General features: G+C 51.1%; 2 protein-coding genes across 2 annotated transcripts; both read left to right on the top strand.

The window, feature by feature from the left end:
* Positions 1–330: 330 nt before the first annotated feature.
* On the top strand, positions 331–5,940 carry akap17a (A kinase (PRKA) anchor protein 17A). Its single transcript, XM_084689919.1, has 6 exons — positions 331–480; positions 1,192–1,548; positions 1,664–2,092; positions 2,989–3,137; positions 3,583–3,823; positions 3,969–5,940. Exons 2-6 carry the CDS (start codon positions 1,219–1,221, stop codon positions 4,866–4,868), a joined length of 2,049 nt encoding a protein of 682 aa, XP_084546045.1. The 5' UTR covers positions 331–480; positions 1,192–1,218; the 3' UTR covers positions 4,869–5,940.
* Positions 5,941–6,415: 475 nt separating this feature from the next.
* asmt (acetylserotonin O-methyltransferase) lies at positions 6,416–10,715 on the top strand. The gene is made up of 8 exons (XM_084688999.1): positions 6,416–6,523; positions 6,873–7,047; positions 7,185–7,314; positions 7,456–7,524; positions 8,248–8,366; positions 9,484–9,624; positions 9,802–9,924; positions 10,111–10,715. Exons 1-8 carry the CDS (start codon positions 6,416–6,418, stop codon positions 10,320–10,322), a joined length of 1,077 nt encoding a protein of 358 aa, XP_084545125.1. The 3' UTR covers positions 10,323–10,715.
* The last annotated feature ends 7,089 nt before the right edge of the window (positions 10,716–17,804 follow it).

The following is a 17,804-nucleotide window of genomic DNA, read 5'->3' as shown; positions in this document are numbered from 1 at the left end:
CTAGGCTGGACCACAGCTTTGTGGCTGACTGTGTGACAGAACACAGTGGAGGAGAGGCTCCATAGCTGCACTGACCTACATACACAGTGAGGGGAATAATGCCTATTATGTAAATTCCTCTGCATCTTTTCAGGGAAACTGTGCCAACTTTTCTGCCTGGGGGTAGGCCTACCATTGCAGAGAGAGAGAGAGAGACAACTCTCAATTCGTGCAATCGCATTATGCAAGCACAGTTGACTGCCGCAAGGTGGCGGCAAGGATAGCAGGATTGAGTTTTCACTGCACTGCCAGTGTGGTGAGATGCTGGCTGCGTCACAAGGTGAAAGTTCACCAAACTAGGAAGTGTCCAACGGTTGGCTGTCGGCTCTGTGAAGTGTGTGCCCTGATTGTCGAAGTTGTGTGCTCATCTTTTGAATTTGATCAATGCAAATAGCTAACAATATCTAGCTATAAACAATAATCTAGCAGGTGGCGAATAAGGTTGGTTTATTTTTTGTTGCCAGTTGTATAATTAATTATCCACACAAAACAGCCAAGCTAGTAGCCTAATAGCTAGCTCTAGCTGCTTCCGTGAGTTGCTGGGTGCTATTAGCTAATTAGCCTAACTTGAAATAACAAGTCAAGTGAAAACAAGTCTACAGTAGCGCAAGAAGTAATAAGCTAGAGCATTTTGGGGGATCTGATTTGTCTTAACAGAAATGTTGTTAGCTCGCTGCAGGCTAGCATAGTTAACATTAGCTAGCTAAACAATTAGTCCTAATTTGACTTTTCCCCCAAGACCACCTCGTTACGTAGCTTATAACTAGGTAGCCAACTAGCCTCACTAGCTAGTCAAGGTGGTCGAACGGACGAAAGGGATCCCCCTAGACTAACTATCTAAAGAGGAAAAATAACATTTCACAATGTATCTTTATTGTGTTTTAAAACGGAACGGTTTGAAATAAGTGTGTATCTACATGATCAAGTACAATTCTGCAGCCTAGTCCAACTTTTTTTTGTACTTGGCATGAATTACATTTTTGTAAAATTCCTGACGAAGTACGTTGAGCAAGCCGATCAGTAATCTTCCCCAAACCCCCCCCCCCCCCCCCCCCAACTAACTTTCTTTATGTCTACTTGATAGTGCTCTGCATTTTATTCTGTTGTTTAGCAAGAAAACTAGCCAACTGTGTCTCCACTTTTTCTGTTTAGCTCCATCCTTTCAGCCAGCAAGCTGGCATGATGACTACCATCGTCCATGATACCTCAGAGGCTGTGTGTCTATGCGAGGAGTACAACCTGTACCTTAAGCCTATTGCCAAGATGACTGTCAGCGTGGCCTTACCTCAGCTCAAGTTGCCTGGAAAGAGCATCTCCAACTGGGAGGTCATGGAGAGAGTTAAAGCGATGGTGTCTCCAGAGCAGTTCTCAGCTCTGCGGATTTCCAAAAGCACCATGGACTTCATCCGCTTCGATGGAGAGGTGGAGAACAAGGGCGTGGTCAAGAGCCTGCTGGGACGGCTGGACGGAAAGACTATCAAACTCAGCGGCTTCACAGACATATTGAAGGTGTGGCATGAACGAGCCGCTCGAGACTATTGGAAGGGCAGAATGGTTTTGGCCCTGTGAATGAACGTGCTCCAACAAACAGGTTGTAACCGTTGTCATTGTCTGTCCTCCACAGGTGCGTGCCGTGGAAAACAAGATGGACTTCCCCACCCGTCACGACTGGGACTCGTTCTTCCGTGACGCCAAGGACATGAACGAGAGAATGCCCGGGGAGAGACCCGACACCATCCACCTGGAGGGCCTCCCCTGCCGCTGGTTCATCCAGAAGGACGGCCTCCCCGACCGGCCCGTCGAGGCGGTGCTGCAGACCGTCTTTGAGTGCTTCGGGCCCGTCCGAAACGTCGACATCCCCATGCTGGACCCCTACCGGGAGGAAATGCTGGATAAGAACTTCAACACCTTCTCTTTCGGGGGCCATCTGAACTTCGAAGCCTTCGTCCAGTACCAGGAGTACTGTGGCTTCGCCAAAGCCATGGACACACTGCGCGGGATGAAGCTCATGTTCAAGGGGGAGGACGGCAAAGCGGTGGCCTGCAACATTAAAGTGAGTGTCCTGACACAGACAGTCACAGACACGTAGACGTATGTTTAAGCACAGCAGACCAGCTCAGAACGGGACGCACACAGTTCAGTGGGAAGTGCCAAAGAAGCAGGCTTGTCTTTCACCGACACACAAAAATATAGTCTCAAAATTACTAGTTGAACCAAATTTCCATCAGGTTCATTAAAGGTAAAAGCTAGTTAGACTTAATCAGTGAATGGCATGCGGTTCCGCTGACTGTTGGCAGGAGAGACGATATGGGGTAGAGGTGAGAGCTTGAGATGGAGAGGCTGTGGTTTTGTCAGTGGGAGAGGGCTGTTCTATCCAGTACTTGTGTAACAAGGGGCTTTTAGCCTGATGAGAATCAGGCCTGTATTATCATTTCTCGGATCACTGGATCAACCAGTGAGCTGAGTCACTAATCCATGGAACAAAGTCCCTCATCACAATTGAAGGACAGAGGAAGGGGGGGGGACGGAGATGCAGGATCGTCGTGTCATTGCAGAGACCAGGATGGTTTCCCTTTCGAGTTTGTTCTCTTGCACAGTGTCACCGTGTCACTGTATGTGAAGCCCTCTGTGACACGCTTGCGTGTCAAAAGGGCTGTACAAATACATTTGATTGTTTTATCACGAGAACGGGACTTCCGTTCTCCTAAATTGTAGCCTAATCCTTCCGTCCCCCTCACTCACTCGTTGCCCTGCTCTGGTTGTTATGTGACACAACTGGTGTGAACGCGTCAATGGTGGCTTCCTACCCCGTTTCTCAGCAACATTCCTCATCTTCCAAAACCTCACGCAAAACCCCAAAAAACAAAAAGGTCAAGGAACTTAGATGCAGGTCTCCGCTCGTAGATGGTGCGTCGATACCGATTGACTTCCTCCTTCCTGTTCCGGTAGGTGACCTTTGACACCAGCAAGCACCTGAGCGAGACGTCCCTGAAGCGGAGGCAGCTGGAGAGGATGAAGCTGCAGGAGCTGGAGAGACAGAGGGAGGAGCAGAAACGACGGGAGAAGGAGGAGGAGGAGAAACGCAAGGAGGACGAGAGGTGAGGACATGCAGAGATGAAAACAAAACCAAAGAACCCCATCAGTTCTTATGATAAGCAGTCTGTTGGAAGCACACAAGTACCCTGCAGAGCTGTTTGCCCAAAAAACCTTGGTATGCTATAGATACATGGATGAGTTGTGGTAATCGTTAGACTTTTTTTAACTCTCGATCATATGAAACTTTGGAAGTGTCAGTGTTCCGTTGTTTAGATCTTTAAGATGTGTGTGTGTGTGTATGTAGGATATGTCAGCACATCACTTGGACATAGATAGCGAAGAGCAACGTGAAATGTGAGGGAGAGAGAGGGGACAGGATATGCAGGAACTGGCTCGGGTTCGATTCTAAACCAGCTGTCGCGGTTAAGGCCTTAGCCTACGTGGTGCACGCACTTGACTGGGTGAGTCGATGACGACGGCTTCTGTTCGGTCCCCCCCCTCCCCCAGGCGGCAGAAGGAGCAGGAGGAGGAGGAGAAGGAGCGGAAGCGGGAGGAGCGCCTGCGCAAGCGCGAGCAGAAGCTGCGGGAGCGGGAGGACAAGCGGAGCCAGAAGAAGGCCAAGAAGCTCCAGGAGGAGGAGCAGAGGCGGCTGCAGATGAAGATCGCCACGGAGGAGCGGAGGCTGCTGCTGGCCCAGCGCAACCTGGAGTCCATCCGCCTCATCGCCGAGCTCCTGGGCCGCGCCAAGGTACACACACACACACAGACACCACATCATTTGGCACGGCCAGAGGAATCGAACTGACAACCTTTCCATGAATAGCCCGATTACCTAACCGCGCGGCCATCTTCAATCCGCTGTCCTCTCCCCCCCCCCCCCCCCCCCCCCCCAGGCCCTCAAGCAGCAGGAGCAGGAGAAGGAGAGGGCGGAGCGAGAGCAGAGGGAGCGGGCGGAGCAAAGGCGGCAGAGGGAGGAGCTGGCCCGGCTGCAGCAGCTGGAGGCCTGCCGGCGCAAGCAGGAGGAGGAGCTGCGGCGGGTGGAGGCGGAGAAGGGGCGCGCCCTGGAGCTGCAGCGCAAGGAGAAGGAGCTGAGGGGGCGCCTGCTCGGGAACCTGCTGAAGAAGAACGCCGGGGAGGACGCCCCGACTCCCGGGGACCCCCGGGGCCGGGGCCTGGCGCTGCCCACGGACCAGGCCTCGCTCCTCGGGCCCCTCGGCCAGGACGGCGGGCCCCAGCCGCCGGTGAACGGAGGCAGGGCCGCGGCGGAGCGCAGGGAGCGACCGAAAGCCCCGAAGCGCTCAAAGGTCTCCGGGCGAGCAGGGAAGGAGGGTAGAGGAGCGGATCGGAGAGCGGGAGGGGACGAGAGGAGCGGACGGGAGAGCCGGAGGGGGGGGGACGAGAACAGGAGAGGCCCCGGCAGGCAGAGCAGGGAAAGGGACGGGGCGGAGGCACACGGCCGGCCGGCCAGGGCGAGGAGGGACGGCCGTAGGCGGAGCCCCAGCCGCGAGCGCAGTTCCAGCCGCCACGGGCGGGATCACGGGCGGCACCGGAGCTGCCGGAGCTCCAGTCGCGACAGGAGGAGCAGCAGCAGCAGGAGGAGGAGCCACAGCCGAGGGGGGAGGAGCCACAGCCGAGGGGGGAGGAGCCACAGCCGAGGGGGGAGGAGCCACAGCTCTCGGAGCAGCAGGTCTCGGAGCAGGGACAGGCGCAGCCGTAGCCGCGGCAACAGGAGAGGGCACAGGCACCACAGTCGGAGTTACAGCCGAGACAGGAGCCGCTCAAGGCGCCACTAGCTGAACCCATCTGGATGAGAGGCCCGGCCCGCCTTCCCATCGAGACAGAAGCCTGCACACACCAACCACTGGAGAACCATCGCTTCAAGATAAACCCCGCGCAGAGTAGCGGTCAGCCAGGCCAGAGTGAGATGTGCTGATTTAGGATCTCGAGTGTCTGTTGAGAGGAGCTCTCAGAAGGCTCCCTATCAAGCTCCTGATGGTGTTTCCATCACCGTGTCCTCAGCCTATAGAATGTGAAGGTCATCGACTGCTGTTCCAGAAACCCAGAAGACTGTTCTGGGAAAAACAGTTTGTGTCTTCTTACTGCAACATGGGCGACAACAGCAGAACAACGCTGTTTGACTGTGTTCGGTATCAATGCTGTTCACCGGGAATGCTGGGAGTTGGAGTTTGGCACCACACAAGCGGCACGCCGACAGCGAAGGTTCAAGTTATTTCAACATGTCAATTCCCAAAGAACGGATTGAAATATCATGCTTACCCCACGTCTCACCAGACACAGCAGTCTGGGCTATGACCCCTTTAAGATAAAAGCTTGCTGAGGTCAGCGTGTACAGTTTAGGTTAGAAAAAATGACGAGTTTCTGAGTGTTAAAGCCACAATCAGTCCCTAATTGTCCTTGATCTTGAACATAGTGGTGCCTCCATCCCTGGCACCTTATTGCGCACCATACCACATCTCAGCTTCCCCTGCTCCCTTCTGACCTGCCATGGGACAGGGTGACCATTGAGATGTTCAGCCTTTTGCCTGTGTTAAAGATGGCGGTTTGCTTCAGTTAGGTTGCCTTATCAATGATGACCTGTACAGAGATGTTGTCTTCTTTTCTTTTTCTTTTTGCTTTCTTTTTTCTTCATCCACAGTTTAAGACTTGAGAAATGTGAGGCTGTTTTCCGTACAGTCTTTTCTGAAAGTTGCTGTTTTGACTTTGACGGTCTGCGAATCGGCCTGTCGATCCGTTTGAGTTGGCGTGTGTTTGTGAACCTGTGTCCTGGCCGTTTGGACTCCTGCATGTCATGCATACACCCTGGAGACGGGACTTCATATGTTTGAATAAAGGAAGAAAAACCTTGTTCTGTTTCATGCTCTTTTATTATTTTTCTGACCTGTAAGAATTGTGGGAGAGATCTTTGAATCCTTAAAAGTCCGACATTTCTAACGCAAGTGAAATATTTCCCCCAATCGGTTCTTGTGATGGCATACTGAGGCGAACCTGTGTGCGTTAGATAGGGCACCAGTGTGTCTGCGAGCTGTCCTTTGTCCCTGGCCTGAGCCTTGAGCTGTAATCTGGGTTATCTGGCTCTAATCGGATTAGACCACTTGTCTGTGTTCCAGCCGCTGGGTGGGCCGTGTTACAACTACACTACCTCAGTCTGGGACGCTACTCTGGGGCTGGCACACACACACACACACACACACGTGGGTAAGACTGATCCTGGGCAGCCGACTCATTGAACTCTATTGGAGGTTGCGTTCACTCGGGGAATCCCGACCACGTCTCGAGTCCTTACGGTGTCACACGGAGGAGTTTTCTCTTCAGGGAGGTGATGGCTGAACCTGCAGGGATGGCTTCCGCCCCGGAGTCTGCTACTGCTGCTGCTCCTGACTACCCCAGGAAGATCCTGGACTACATGGAGGGCTTCTTGGTCTCCAAGGTAACGTGCACAAATGAGAACGTCCAGAAGTTTTATTATTGGAAGCTACGCTTTGGGTCTTTTATCCGTTTATTGGAGGTAGACAGGAAATGTAAGGGAGATGAGGGGGGGGAGGGGGGGGACATGCAGAAATGTCCCGAGTCTGCTGTATCGGGATCTTAGTCCAAATGAAATGCGCTCTGTCCGGCGGAGCGCCCATTCATCGCAAACCTTTAACGACTGATTAGGAATGCAAAGAGTTCAGAGACGCTGTGCGATCATTTTTAGCAACCTCTGTTTAAATGCACCTGACGCAAGTCATCGAGTGATTGATGCACCCTGTTCTAACCGGACATCTTGCGTTTGTCAGACTATGTTTGCCGCGTGTGAGCTGGGTGTGTTTGACCTGCTCCAGACCTCAGGGCGCCCCCTGTCTGCAGAAGAGGTAGCGCTGGCCGTGGGGGCCAGTCTGGATGGGACCGAGAGACTGCTGTCTGCCTGCACAGGACTGGAGCTGCTCGCTGCCCACACACAGGATGGACAAGGTCACTCACATTTACTCCCTCTCTCTCTCTCTCTCTCTCTCTCTCTCTCTCTCTCTCTCTCTCTCTCTCTCTCTCTCTTTGTCTCTCACTCACTTACACTCATTCACTCACCTTATGCCCCCCTCCCTCTCCTTCAGTGATGTACAGTAACACGGAACAGTCCCGTGTGTATCTGACTCGCTCCAGCCCGGTGTCTCTCTACCATTCCGTCCAGTACAACTCCAGAACCATCTACCTCTGCTGGCACTACCTGACCGACGCTGTAAGGTGAGAGGCAGCTCAACCCTCAAAAACCTGGCAACCCGCCCTCAAATCTACGCGACGGATTAGGTGATAGTAGAGGCTTGGGTGGGTCATGATAAACAGGTGTGTTGTGTGTTTGTCTTGTGTCTCCTCGGCATGTCTCAGAGAGGGCACAAACCAGTATGAGAAGGCATTTGGGGTCAACTCCAAAGACCTGTTTGAAGCCCTGTACAGGTAAAACATTGTTCTTCACTCTCGCTTGCTTTTTGTCGAGCTCTGTAGCTCTCTATTTCCCTTCCTGTCTTTCTCTTTTTTTTGTTCAGGGTCAGTAGGCAGAGGGGGAGAGGGAGGTGGAGACGGGGAGAGAGGGGGCAGGAAAGAGAGTTGGAGAAGAGAGAAAGGAAGATAAAGAGCCTGTCTACTGGCCTTGAGGCCATTCATTTCAGTGATCTGCTGGTCAGCAGTTTTCAAGGATCGTCATACTTTGACAGCGAAAACGTACTCTCTGTTGTGCTGTTTGTCATGGTGGCCACAGGGAACAGATGAAATAGGCCTGTGGAGCTTTACAGAGAGCAGTATTGGCTGGCATGGCTGTCACTGACTGTATGTGTAAAGACTTTGTGTGTGTAAAGACTTTGTGTGTGGGTGTCTGTGTGTGTGTGTGAGGGACTATTTGTGCTCCTCCTTTTGCGTTCCGCCCGGTGGCAGAGCAGAGTGGCGGCGCGGCGTCGTTGAGTTGGAGCGCCTCCTCAGGGCCATGGCCGCCCTGGCAGCTCTGACCCGATGCGTCCTGTCAGAACCCCTCCACAGTCCAGCGGGCACACAGCATACTGGATGGCAGATGTGTGTGGGAGTGTGCCCGGGGGGAGTCTTGGTGTTGATGTGTCTTGAAACTGTATATTAAAAAGTTGTGTGTGTGTCTGTCTCTCTGTGTGTGTGTGTGTGTGTGTGTTGCAGGTCGGATGAGGAGATGGTGAAGTTTATGCAGCTGATGAACTCCGTCTGGAACATCTGTGGCAGGGACGTGGTCACGGCGTTTGACCTTTCCCCTTTCAAGAACATCTACGACCTCGGAGGTAAGATAACCGGACGGATGAGTTGCACGCTGCGTGTCGGCTCTCGATGAGCATAGGTTGGAGGGTTCAAAAGCGTGACCATTTAGGGACTCAAGTGCCAACTGTCGCGGAGAACACACTCAAACACACACACACAGTGACCTTTATTTACCTCACTTTGTGATAATGACTAGAGTAATCAGCCACAGTGCCACAGGCTCCTTCTGTCTGTCTGCTCCTGGCTCCCATTCAGACCCAGAGGTCTACCAGGGGAACTGTGTGTAATGGCATCTTTGACCACAGGGGGGGGCTCTGCTGCCACAAGCCGAGACGACAAGGAGTTGTGCCTCCGGGATTGGACACACACAGGCGCATGCACGCTCACTCACACATACCCACCTAGTGACATGAAATAGTGTGTGTGGTGTTTAATGGGCTCCAAGCCCGTGGCCTCGGCAGAGATAGCGATGAGAGGGCTCGGTTAGAGGACAGCCAGACAGATGTCTGACAGCGGGAGCTCGGTGAAGGAGAGGGGAGGGGACAAAAGGGAATCTGGGGGGGGGGGGGGGGGAGGAGGAGAGGCGAGCCCTCCCTCTGAGGAGGAGTTGGGTGTGTGTGTGTGTGCGTTTGAGGGGTGTGCGTGGTGCGGGGTGACATCAAGCTGGGACGTCCACCATTATGTCTGGCAGGTTAGTGATGGGGTGAGCTCGCGGGCACAGAGGAGCAGTGTCCCAACAGACTCCGGCTCTGCTGGGATGGGCCGTTATGAGTTCCACCCGCGGGGAGGAGATTGGTGTTTCCTTTGTGATTTACTCCTGCTGGGTCTTCACATGTCTGTTTGTCGGCCTGTCTGCCTGTCCCACAGACACAGCGACCGAAAAGCAGTGGGCGGGAGGAAATATGTGGTTGTCTCTCTATTTCATTTGGTCCTCCGTAGTTTTCGGTGGTTATTTCTTCCTGGCTGTCAGTGTGAGCACGCCCAGAGCAGACAGACACCCACTGGCCCTGCGTTAGCCTCTCCTAACAAGGCTGTTTGTTGAGGGAATTCCTTTGATCCTGCTCACTGCCCCTACACCTCTCTCTTTCTCTCTCTCTCTCTCTCTCTCTCTTGCTCGCTCGCTCTTCTCGCTCTCTCCAGGCTGCAGTGGAGCATTGGCCAAGCAGTGCACGTTGGCATACCCAGAATGCACTGTAACAATCTTTGACCTCCCCAAGGTGGTACGCATGTCAAAACAACATTTTGTTACCGACGGCAACCAGAGGATAGGCTTTCACGAAGGTACGCCGGGGCAGACCAGACCAGATCAATAACATCAAACGCCTCATCAATGACATCAGACGTCAGATGAATCCTAGCAAACATCAGGATACACACAGGCTGAGATGAAAGCGATTGATGAACGTCTATGTCTGTGTGTGTGTGTGTGTGTGTGTGTGTGTGTGTGTGTGTGTGTAGGGGACTTCTTCAAAGACCCGCTGCCAGAAGTTGACCTCTACGTTCTGGCCAGAATCCTCCATGACTGGACGGACCTGCGCAGTATAGAGCTCCTGACCAAAGTCTACCAGGCTTGTAAACCAGGTGCACTTCACATGCACACACATTCACAAACACACACACACACACACACACACACACTCCCTGTTGGAGCTGTTCTAACCATGAAATGAGATCTGAGATGAGATATTTGACAATGCAGCTGATCCTACAGACACGCTTCCTCCTGTGTGTGTGTGTGTGTGTGTGCGTGTCTCCGTGTATCAACAGGGGGTGGGGTATTGCTGGTGGAGGCGTTGCTGCATGAAGACCGATCAGGTCCATTGACAGCCCAGCTGTACTCCCTGAACATGCTGGTGCAGACAGAGGGGCGAGAGCGGACGGCAGGGGAGTACACCAGCCTGCTCTCTGCCGCCGGCTTCAGCAGTGTGGAGGTGCAGAGGACGGGCAAGATATACGACGCCATCCTGGGGCATAAATAGAGAGAACCGCAATACCCATGTACTGCCTGGCCCCTACAGAGATGACCTCTTCACCCCTGGCCACCCTGTCCCTTAGAGATGACCTGATCTTCCCTGGACTTCTAACTTCTATTCTCTATCCTGACTTATCTTCCTACCTTATCTTCTAACCGCTGGGCAGCCTAGCGGACACGACTGGAGTGCCTAGTCGAGATGATCTCTCTTCATTTGCCTTTTTACTGTTGGGATAAGAACACTGGGCTTTCTTCTAATGATGATGCTCATTCTCTCTGGTGTCCCTCGGGCGCGGCAGGCTATCTCTGTGTCAACCGCCTGAAACACCTGTCTTTATGCTCATGTTCTAGGTATTATTGAGTGTGTGCTCTACCCTGCTGATAAAACCGATCTGGCTCATTGCGTGTGTCTGTGGCATTTTTTCACTGCTCACCATCTGCTACTCACTATCTCGTCTTTGTATCTGATGGGGTATCACTCGCTGTCTGTGTCTGTCTCTCTCCCCCCACTTACTGGTGTCCTCCTTGCTCTTTGTAATTGTGAATTAAACTGTCTTTTAAAGGCATGAAATTAGAATTGATGTCAAATCCCCCATGGAGGCAGCCCAGTGTGAGCGTAATAATGGCAGAGTTAAGTGCTGGGTTAGAGGCACTGACATCCCAGTAGGCACCGGTGCCCGGGAACAGAGACGTGACAATTAGGCTTGTTGCGGCTCTCAGGTTAATGTCTGTTACATGAAGACAGAGCTGGCTGTGCATGACTGAACTGTTGTTCTTGTCCTGATAATCAGGGTTTGGACAAAAGTACAGGTTTTGGAACCATTGGGATGAGAGGCAGGGGGAAGGTTAGATGAGGGGAATATGTGCGTGAGCTTAGGGTCAGGTTCTTTATGGTGAGCGGAGGTGAGGTGGGGATTTCTTCACTTCATGTCCTCATTATGGTAGTAACCTTGCCCTTAGCTACTTCTGGGGCAAACAAAAAGTTGTTGGTGTGCTTGTCTGTGTGGCTGTGTTTGTGTATGTGTGCATCTTGTGTGTGAGTGCATGTCTGTGTGTGTGTGCCTGTTTCGTGAGTAACCCTTGAGGAGAAGTGATGATGTCATTGTTATGTACCCACAAGCCTTTGCATGACTCTCCTGTGAGACGACAACCCCAGGGCATTCTGGGGAACAGACTTCCAGTCATGCCTTAAGACTGCGTGTGTGTGTTTATAAAAGTAAGTGTACGTATGAGAGAGTGTGTGTGACAGAGAAAGTGTGATGTATTGTAGTTGAGCAAAATATTTTTTTCTTTCAGTACAAAAGCTGTTTGCCTAGAAGCGTGTTTCTTTAAATTCCGAGCAGGAAGCCATCTTTAATCAATTGGGATTGTTCAAATCAAACAGAAGGAGGTGATACTGCAACAGCAGCATTCTGGTTTCCATCCCTCTCGTTACAAAGGCAGGGAAGAAGAATAGGGATGGAGGGAGAAAAAGAGACTCCCCCACCCTACGCACACACAAACACACACACACAAAGCAGGGAACATTTTGTTGAATTCTGAGGAGTGTGTCTGTGTGTGTAAGATGCTTATTGCCACCTGGAAACCTTCCTTTTCGTGACGCATCAGTGACAGCAATATTGAGCAGAGGACAAAGCCTGTCTACCCCGTAGGCTTTTAACACACACGCGCGCGAGCTAAGTGTTTGTATGCAACACCTTCCACAGTCTGATGTGATGGAGTATAAGCCCCAGGAGCAGTTTTCTCTGGAGAGAAATGCTGTAAAACTCTGCTCTCCTGGGCTGCGGGAGCCGGTCCCTGGTGTGGCAGATCTCTCACTCAGGACTTAGAACGTGAACTGAGAAGGTGCTCGACATGCTTTGTGTGTGTGTGTGTGTGCATGTGCATGTGTGGGTTTGTGCCTATGAATATGGATAGTCCATGTATATCCTTTTGTTTCGTTTGAAGATTGTATCTGCCCCTGATCATCTGCAATCCCCTTTTCCCCTGCTCTATCCCTCCCGCTCCTTCTCTCTATCCCTCCGCTCCCTCCCTCCCTCCCTCCATTCCCTCCAGCTCTCTTGATCGCGGTCCTCTCCGTCTCTGACTCCTCCAGCCCCTTAGCCAGCGTGACTAAACCCAGTTGGTCTCAGCCGGACACAGACGCAACTCGCTGGACAACAGCAGCCTCTCCCTCCGGGCTGACAGCGACTGTGCAGACCCCAGGCAAGAACATTCTAGACACGCTGAGCGGCACACTCAACCTCCACCTCCTGCCACTGGCTGAGGTGAGGGCAGATGGGCTGTCTGAGCTCTTGGCTGGGAGTTGCTGGTTCGAATACAGAGCCCGACAAGCGACCCTTCGTCCAGGACACAGCGCAGGAGGCCCAGGGGCCTGACTGTGGGAGAGGTAAGGTTTGGTTCAGGAGAGCATGAAAAGAAGTCACATTATCATATTATTGCTCTCTTTATAACGAAATGAGCCGATAAAAACAAGCTGCGTAATGTCAAATGTGGTATTTAAATGATGTAGGAGAAATCCTACATATATAGGGTCTATACCTCGCACATCATATAAAGTATACATGCTGGTCATCTAGCTTTTTGTATGTGACAAAGAGCACTTGTCAGTTAGTTTCCTTAAGCCACCACCCAGGTAGATTCACAGGTAGATAGCCTGGCACAGAGAACCATACTGACCAGTGCTGAGAATTCCCCCTCGTGTTTGGGGATAAAGTCATGGGCAACATTGTTTAAGGTTAAATGGATACAGTTGCAGTGGGTGATTACTCACAGGGGAAGCTGGCCTTTAGAAAGAGCACTGTTAGTTTCAGCCAACCGGAGATGAGCCGATTAGCATATTTGCCATGATTGTTTATGGTTACACTGTAAATGCCAGGGTCGCTAGGGTCTATATCTGACAGCATCAGCGCAAGCTTGACAATTCCTGAGTGACACACACACACACACACATATTCATCAACCACAGATAGTACACACAGATCGACAGGACTCACAGTCAACATGTTCTCTTTCTCTTTGTTCCATTTGAAGACTTGACCTGCTGCTCCATGTATCTGACTGGTGGGATCTGCGACTTGATGCCGGTCCATGATACTCATGGGATTATGTGGTTGATTAGCCAGCTTCATTCATGTTGATTCCACATGTCCACATTGGTCATTACAGCAGCGATAACGGATGGAGTGGTTATTCTGTGGGCCTCCCTGTTACAATTTGACACCCTCCTCCACTGATCCTCCTAGCTTTAATTTGGAGTGAGCCTCCCTTCTGTGTGTGAATACTAGGCTCTTGAATTGGAGCACTGAACACTAAGTGGCCGCGAGACCCTTGTAGAATTAATAAACGATATGCACACGCACACCCGCACTACATCAGACGGGACAGAATCCGTCACTTTTTCCCCTCGTTTTCTCTCTCTTTCCAACCCTCCCCTCCTCGAACGCTCTCCCTATGTCTCCCTCCATCCCCATATGGTGGTTCTTAGGAGCAGTAGCGAGAGAGGCTGCAGTAACCCCTCCCTCCCCTCCTCGTAATGACCTTCAGCCGCTCAGCAGGAAGAGGGAGGGAAAAGATGGGAGAGGGAGAGGGAGAGGGAGAGGGAGAGGGAGAGGGAGAGGGAGAGGGAGAGGGAGAGGGAGAGGGAGAGGGAGAGGGAGAGAGAACAGAGGGATGCGTAGAGGGGAAGAAGGGGGAGTGAGGATAGGGAAGACAGTAAAAAGGCTTTGAAAATGATTAACTGAAAGAGGGGAGGAAAAGAGGAATAGGAGGGAGCAAGGTGAAAGGGGAAATCAAGTGGGAGAAGAGAGAGAGTGGGAGAGGGGTGGGGTAGGTGAGAAGGGGTGGCAGGGGGAGAGAGTGAATGGGACAGGAAGGAGGACATCTGGGCGTGACTGGCACTGATTGACATGCTCAGGGAGAAGTGACAGGAGGACTGGAAGATTTGTGGCACGGACACCACTGCCCTGCACAGCTGAATCTACCGGCCGGTTCTCTCTCCATCATTCCAACTCCCTCTCGCCTGCTCTCTTTCTCTCCGCATGACTCATCTCCCAATGCCATAAAGACATGAAATGTTGAGATCTCCAGAAGTCTCCCATTAGTGCCCAGATTATGTAAATGTATCCTTCATTCAGCCGCACATACTCCAGCTTTGCTGTCACCAGTGGTACGACTCAGCGCTCGGCGGTTTGAAGACGGAGACTATCTTTCCGGGCTGCTCTCTCACTCCCTTCCTCTCTCTTCCGGGCCCTCGAAATAATCTGCGGCTAATTTGCATTTCAAAAATACTATCTACATGAGTCACACAGACGGTATGGCGAGTTAGTGACTGGGCTTGTTATTGCCCCAGCCCCTACAGAGATGGGGGGAGTTTGTTAGGGAGATGCTATACTCTTCACAGACATGCACACAAGCATAAAAACACAGTGTAGTCGCACCTATCCACAAACAGTACTGAAGACAAGCAGACTCCCACGTTTTCTAGAAATCGAAATTCACTAGGGATCTGTGCTGCGCTCCCGTTTCAAGGTTAAAATAGTCCACTGGGGAAAGGCACATGCATTCATATAATGATTAACTTAGTGAAACAGGCATTGCGAGGCAAGGAATCTCAGTCACATTTTGTTCCGAAAAACAATGTCTCTCCTGACATTTCAGCTCTACACGAACAGAGAGTGTGGAAGGTTAAATCCATAGTCTGTGTATCCGTCTGTTTAGCATTCAAGGTACAGACATTGAGGTTGTGACCCTCCTGCCTACATAGTGCACTGTATTAAGACATAATGTCCTCAGTCTCCAGGACAGATGTTCAATCACACAAACACACACACACACACACACACACGCACACACATACACACATGCACACACAAAATGGGGAAAATGAGAATCAGTAAGCACATGAAAGAGAAATCCCGGTTTTTCCTTGAAATTCAACGGGTGTGTGCGAAATGTGAAAAGCATCTTTCTTACACATGCAGAGGGCTTCCTTATCTGATATCTGTTTCATTCATTACCATAATAATTGGCACTCCACCTCACAGAGGAAATGCAATGTGGGCTGGAGAGGAATATTAACCAGGACCTAGTCCACCCGCACAGAGACAAGGACCGGCAGGCCAGACGTGCTGAGGTGGTGCCTCATGTATATGTATGCACTTGATTCTATTTGATCAAAAAAGAATAGAACCATTCTTTTCTCGATACTGTCTGCTTGCGCTCTCTAAAGTTCATTATCTGCCAGAAGCTAAACCCACAGTCCCTCTCCCTGCTTCTCAGAGTATCTCTCTGCTTCATTACTCTTCCTTTATATACTGCTGTTTCTGTTCAAGTTGGAAGATCATTTGTCACTAGCAGCTAATCAGGCCATGTAAGCTACATGGGCAGTATATACACAGTACACAGTAGTTACCGTATTTATACTTTGTATACTGTATTGTCACAGACTCTCCAGTTTAACCTGCCCAGACCTCGCCCCGCTACGGCATCTGTTGGAAGAATTTCTCTCATTACTGCACTGCAGGGTGCTCAACTCACTCAACGACACACGCGAGCGCACCCTCACACACACACACACATTCAAATGCAACTGTCTGTCTTGAATTTGATTCTCCCTTTTCCCCTTTCCCACGCATTCCTTCTCTCAGGTATGTGGGGTAATTTGCTGGGAGAGGCAGGGTTGACAAACACCCCCCTTCCCTCCACACACACACACACAAACACACACACCACTACTCATGTACACACAGGTCCTTGTATCCATCAGTTTGGCAGCTTGTGGCCAAGCTAAAATGAGCTCGAGCCAATGGCATGTGTGTGTGTGTGTGTGTGTGCGTGTGCGTGTGTGTGTGTGTGTGTGCGTGTGCGTGCGTGTGTGTGTGTGCGTGTGTGTGTGTGAGAATGTGAGCTCTGTATCAGCAGTAGGTCCACTCATTCACAGTGACATGTGACAGACAGCAGAGTCTCAGATAACCTTGTGTGACGAAGACAAATGTCCCCTGGGCGCACACACCCAAATAAAAACATGATGCCTCATTGCCTTTCATCTGTTTTGGATGACAAAGAGGACGGGCGTGGAACACACAGACTAACAGAGACATCATGTCCTTTATATCATTACCAACTAAGTATTGTTTGTGATTATGGAGGGGGAAACGTTAACACACACACCTTCCCACTTAGGACACACACACAGATAGGTGTGATGTGGCTCAGCCCTCAGTTAAACAGTCCACACTCCATCTCTGTGCACTGTACCTGTTGTGTCTAAAAAGGATTGTGCATTTCACCACAGGTGTGCAAGGGCTCAGTTTTCCAGTCTTTCCAGTCAATGTTTGGGTGTGTAAATTGAGTCGTTTTGTGTGTGGGTGTGTGTGTGTGTGTTTGAGCAGTGGTGGTGCAGGTATATTGACCAGTAGCTCAGGGCAGATGGAGCTTTCCCCAACATGCTGAGTGCTCCGCTAATGGAGTACACTCCAATCTGACCCTCCACTCCTCTCATCTCCAACTCATCTCAAACTCCCCCAAAGAACCATCAGGGAGGACAAAGGCAGGACTCTTATTTTCCCCTTTCAGTCTCCCTTCTCTTTCTTTCTTTCTTTCTTTCTTTCTCTCCCGATCTCTCTCTCTCTACCTTCTTCCCTCTCTTTCTCTCAGTGCCACTCCATTATAACTGAAATGGAGTGTATGGATGCTGTCAGGGATGAAATGAGGAGACAGTAGACATGAAGTGTGTAGGTGCGTCTGAGGCACACTGAATCTCAGCGGCAGGCGATTTTCGACGTCAGATTTCAGTTCCACCTGTCAGCATCTTCTGTGGCTCGTTCTTCTTCATAAGACTCTTAAATATGGAGAGTATCAACGTATGTTGAGGGGATCTAAGAGTGTATGGGGGTGTGTGGCTCCCCCCCCCCTCTCAGTCCGCCAACATCAGGGAGATTACAGTGAGCCTGCACTTTGCTGATGCCAGGCAGATCCTACCCTGGGTTAATAAATGACTTATGCTTTTGGAACCTTTAGCAGGGTTATTTTATCATGTCTATTTTGGACAGCTCTGAACAAAGCTCGTCATTAGAACATTTTATGTGGAGGAAGTGTTCAATAAGATCTAGATTTGAAAGAGAAATTGATGGATACCTTCAGGTTAAGGTGCCGAGAAAGAAAATGTTGATTTCCACCGGCACGTGGGCGGTAGCTGTGGTTTTCAGAGAGGAAAGATGATAGTGCCCACTGGTTGTCATTTATGAGGCGTGACTGTCAGGCAGTGAGAGTATGAATCTTCCACCACACACTGAGGTGACACAACATTTTTATATTCTTACCCTCCTCTCCTCAGTCTTTTTTTCCAGCCGTTATTTTGCCTCCTCATCCGCAGCAGAGACAGCAGCTCTCATCTCCTGTTCTCTCTGAGGGGGTGGAGTAAACTGTGTGGCCTAGAGGCTGTGAGGCCTAGAGGCTGTGAGGCCTAGAGGCTGTGTGGCCTAGAGGC

Source organism: Hypomesus nipponensis, chromosome 23 (genome assembly GCF_054491055.1).
Source record: "Hypomesus nipponensis isolate SF chromosome 23, ASM5449105v1, whole genome shotgun sequence".
NCBI classification, from domain to species: Eukaryota; Metazoa; Chordata; class Actinopteri; order Osmeriformes; family Osmeridae; genus Hypomesus; species Hypomesus nipponensis.
Note: the sequence above shows the minus strand (reverse complement) of the source record. Positions and strands in the feature narration are given on the sequence as shown.

Coding starts and splice junctions, on each gene's coding strand:
- akap17a (XM_084689919.1), top strand. CDS start 1,219: ATGATGACTACCATCGTCCATGATACCTCAGAGGCTGTGTGTCTATGC. Junction 1,549..1,663: donor GCTTCACAGACATATTGAAG/GTGTGGCATGAA, acceptor TGTCCTCCACAG/GTGCGTGCCGTGGAAAACAA. Junction 2,093..2,988: donor CGGTGGCCTGCAACATTAAA/GTGAGTGTCCTG, acceptor CTGTTCCGGTAG/GTGACCTTTGACACCAGCAA.
- asmt (XM_084688999.1), top strand. CDS start 6,416: ATGGCTGAACCTGCAGGGATGGCTTCCGCCCCGGAGTCTGCTACTGCT. Junction 8,367..9,483: donor GAACATCTACGACCTCGGAG/GTAAGATAACCG, acceptor CGCTCTCTCCAG/GCTGCAGTGGAGCATTGGCC. Junction 9,625..9,801: donor GAGGATAGGCTTTCACGAAG/GTACGCCGGGGC, acceptor GTGTGTGTGTAG/GGGACTTCTTCAAAGACCCG.